The sequence below is a fragment of the Bidens hawaiensis genome, unplaced genomic scaffold (genome assembly GCF_021521415.1).
Source record: "Bidens hawaiensis isolate Kalapana, Puna unplaced genomic scaffold, B.hawaiensis_p1.1 tig00032118_1, whole genome shotgun sequence".
Taxonomy (NCBI): Eukaryota; Viridiplantae; Streptophyta; class Magnoliopsida; order Asterales; family Asteraceae; genus Bidens; species Bidens hawaiensis.
In genome coordinates, this window is record NW_027495454.1 from 172,969 (window position 1) to 177,625 (window position 4,657).

General features: G+C 34.0%; 1 protein-coding gene across 1 annotated transcript; it reads right to left on the minus strand.

Annotated features, from left to right (window-relative positions):
* Positions 1–3,866: 3,866 nt before the first annotated feature.
* LOC143583087 (uncharacterized) lies at positions 3,867–4,454 on the minus strand. The gene is made up of 2 exons (XM_077065492.1): positions 4,387–4,454; positions 3,867–4,302 (listed from the first exon to the last, which is right to left on the minus strand). Exons 1-2 carry the CDS (start codon positions 4,452–4,454, stop codon positions 3,867–3,869), a joined length of 504 nt encoding a protein of 167 aa, XP_076921607.1.
* Between the last annotated feature and the right edge of the window lie 203 nt (positions 4,455–4,657).

The window sequence follows — 4,657 nt, forward strand, 5'->3', positions numbered from 1 at the left end:
TTCGACGATCTATACTTTAATAGATGATCTGCCAGATATCCGCCCGATTGATACCGTTAGGGTTCCAAGCTATTATGATGATATTTTATACGGCTCAAAGTTGGATGATAAGAAGTTGAATTTAGTTGTGAATAAAGGTGTAATTGAAACCCAGAAAGTGTTGCCGTTGGTGGATACATGAGTTAGGGTTTTAGATGAAACCCAAATTGGTAAAGGTGAGATTTTGGATGAGAATGTTAGAACTGAAGATGATGGGAGGGGTTTTGTGATTCCGGGGCTATCGGAATCCGGAGCTCGGCTTTCAGAACCTGGTGGTGACGAGTGGGATGATGATGATGATGGTGAAGGTGAGGCTGATTTGCAGATTGTTGAATCTCATGCTTTGTTAAAGTATTGCTATTGATGTTTGATATATATAAAAATGTTTGATATATAAAAAAACAATAATTTCCATGTAGGTATGCCACCTCATGTCTGACTTAGTTAAAAGAAAATTAAAATAGCCACGTCAGCATCTTCACTAACGGCGTTAGTCGTCGGTTAACGAGGGAGTGATAAAAACAAATAGATTGAAAGTTGGGAGTGGTGGGAGACAAAGTGAAAGTTAGGAGTGATATTAACCAACGGGTGAAATTTAGGAGTATTAAAAACCAATATACCTTAAATCAAATCATAAAATGTTTCGTATAAAATCAAACAAATAACGAATGTTCTTCGATGTGTTGGGTTTCCCATGAGCTTTCCACGACATTTTGTTTCCCCAACTTATTAGCATACCAAAACCAAAACAAATGTATGAGTTGGCCTCCCATGAGCATTACATGGCAATTTGAATGGCCCAACTTAATTAACGAATAAACGAATCAATTGAGTTTGTCGGCCCATGAGCGTTACAAGGCGATTTAACCGACCAAACTAAATAACGAATAAACGAACTCAAACATAAGTAGTTGAAGCATCTCGTGTATCACCATGGATGATAATTTTTCAACAAAATATCGCAAGTATAACGTATTGTGCAGATGTACAGTTGGCGTGTCCATGGCGTCCCATGGGTTTTATACCCGACTAGACATTTTAAAACAATAAAAGCACAATACAGAGTGTAACCGTTTAGCCGATTACGCTAAACGCTTAAAGTGTCGGTCACGTGACAATTTCCACTATGGCGGGGAATCTTGTCACACTCCCTAACTTTAAATGAAAAAAAAATACAAAAACAATACTACGAAATTCTCAACGAAATTTCCGACAATAAAAGGCAATATAATACAATAAATTAGAACTATTTTGAGGTTGAGGCGTAGCCTGAGAGTTATAAATATATTATGAGAATGAGACATAGTCTTGGAGTAATAAAATATTTTGAGAGTAAAGCATAGCTTCGGAGTTGTGTGTGTGCATGACAAATAAAATAAACAATTAATTAAACACTTAAATAAGTACTTAATCTAACGAGTAATTACGTAAGCTATAAACAATTAAGCACGTATGGGGCTCCTAAGCATGTTACTAAGGCACCATACCGATCTGTCGCACCCAAACCTCCGGTGGAAATGCCAGGGTGTGATCTGATTGCCCACAGCTCTCAAGGTACTATCATGCAATAATTTAAAGTTATAATATATATTATTCCAATTTAAATAGTACAACAATTTAAATAATCATAGTACATAAAATTCATAAATAAATAGTAACATAAACACCAAACTTAAATTCTTGTATTGTCTTCTCTAACATGCATCCTAAGTTGCTTCAAACAATCTTGATAATCATAACATGCAGTAACATGCATATGCGCCAAAAATACAACAGGTTTTGTCAACACAAGGTTGAGTTAGTAAAACATATTTTCATGATTATATAATAATAAATAAGAGGAAGACTGTGTCAAGTGAGATAAGCAATTTAACCATAGCATATAAATAATCAATCAAACCCTAAAGAAAGGGCTAAATCGTTTCCATGAGAATGAGCATTGGTTACCAAAAAATGAGTTGTCGATAAGCACGATGCCAGATAAACTGGAAGATGGCTATTACGGCTGTCGTATGATCATACTGTTCTGATATTATGTTGGACCTCTCCGAATGCGATTCACATAAATCATATAAGCACATAACAAGTAAGGTATAAATTGTTAAACACAAGTGACAACAGTTGCAAGTTGAGTAATATATAGTAATAAAATAAATAGAACGCATATGTTCCCAAAACGGTTAAAAATGAGCTAAAAGGGAGAGTGTGATACTCACTTGATCGGATGAACGAAATATAAGTGATGTTGTGAGAGAGATGAACCCTTTGGGATACACCGTCAAAGATTTCTAGTTAAATAGTATAATATTAAATTAATTATAAGAGATATATAACATGAATTAATAAATTAAGATTGATGTGACTTTAGTTAAGTTTGGGATTGTAATGTTATTGGTTGAAGGATTGATCTCTACGATTATCTGTTATTGTGAAATCATTATTATTAGTTAATATAAAATAATATGAGTTGAAATAATTATATGATTATTTAAATAATATTTAATTTAAATATAATTTAATTATAGAGGTGTAAATATATAAATATAACTCATAATATATTAAATAATTTAAGACAAACAATAATATATATATATATCATACAATATATATTTTGGACTATTTAACGATAATCTAATTTTATAAATATAATTAATACGTTTAAAAATACAATTGTTACAATTTTTAAAGAATGATATATATACATAATATATATTTTTATGTATAAAATTAATGTAAGAAAATTTATAAAAAAACGTCCATTGACGAGGAACGTGGTTTTTAGTGTCGGTTTTTAAATAAAAAGGATAAGGTTAACTATTATTAAAATATACTTATAATGCATTACTAATTTAATATATACCAAAAATCTATAACGAGGTTATTTGTCAAGAAACGTAAAATTTAACGGTGTCGGTTAAATAAAATATTGTTTATTCTATAATAAATAAAGAACCAAAACCGTGTCCATGGGGCTCGGACCTGCGCCCCTGGCCGGTTTTATGGTCATAATAGTGTAACAGTTGGTTAAAGAATGCTAATAATAATTTAAACATATAATCAGTTAAAATCCCCAAAGTGTTCGTTTAATCAGAGTTAGGGTTATTGTAAGATAAATTTAAGCGAACATGGTACATAGTTTAATTACCAAATATAATTAAGGATAGATGGAGAAAGACGAAGGCGGGGACGGCGGCCATAATCATCGGGTTAGGATATTCACAGCTTGTTATAATCCAATTCAACATAGGGGTTGGATCGCGAGGTGTAGAATATGGTCCAGACGAGACGAATTAGATTATTATAATCTCTAGGTGTGAAAACCAATTTTCTTAATAATGATTTTATAAAATTGCTAATTCGAATTAGTTAGATCTTGTTTTCCCTAATAACAGTGTCGATGTAGGTCGTTGGGGTTAATTACACAATTTCCTAAAATCAATTCCAAGTTTATCACGTAAATTATGCTTCAAGAAATCAAATGGGTCTACGGTTTGGGTTTACGGGTCAACGAATATGGGTCAAGGGTTTGGGTTATTGGATTATAATAACAAAATTTACATATAAGACGCTATAGTTTGAAGGTGGAAACACATTTGGTTAATAGTTTAAGTTTGGGTTGAAATTGTCATATATTGGAAGTTTTAAAATATATAAATAATTAAGAGTAATACTATAACCATAAATTAACTCGATAATTGCGATAAAATTTCCCAAACATCAAAATGGGTCGGGTATTTATTAATCGAAAAGTCCGACTTCTTACAGAACATGTATTCCCCTATTTTTAAAGTGCTTGTTTTAACTTTGCTATGGTAATACTTTTCGAGTTAGCGATTGTATTTTTCTTCTTTAATCGCTGCCAACTCTCTTCTTTCTTCTAGCAGGTCCAAATTCAAGTGTAGTTCTGTGTCATTGTCTTCTTCGACTAATAATACCCTCATGGATGAGAGTTTAATTTCCACGGGTGTCATTGCCTCGGTTCCATAGGTGAGGATGAATGAGGTTTCGTCGTGACTTCTCCTTTTTATGATTTTGTATGCCCATAGAACATGTGGCAATTCATCCACCCATCTGACCCGTTTCCGTCCTAGTCTGGACTTGATTCCTTCCAAAATTGTTCGGTTGGCTCTTTCTACTTGGTTGTTACCCTTCGGATGTGTTACTGACGTGAATACATGTTTTATTTGTAGCTCCACGAGCCATTCTTGAAGGTTCTTGTTCGCAAATCGGGTTCCATTCTCACTAACCATCATCAACGACAGCCTGAAAAGCCATATAATAAATTCCCAAATGAATTTCATGATGGTGACCGTGCTAATGGATGCTTAAGGTTTAGCTTCGACCCACTTTGTGAAGTAATCGATTGTGACTACCAAGAACTTTACTCTTCCTGGTGCTTCAGGGAATGGTCCCATGATATCAATGGCCCATTTTTGGAATGGCCATGCGGAAGAGACTGGAACTAAATCTTTCTTGGGTCAGAGTGTGTTGGGTGCATGCCGTTGGCACGAGTCTCATTTCCGTAGCTCTTTCACGATGTTCACGTGCATGACGGGGCAGTAGTAGCCGACAATAGTGATCTTTGCCACTACCATTCTTGGTCTTGCGTGCAATCCAC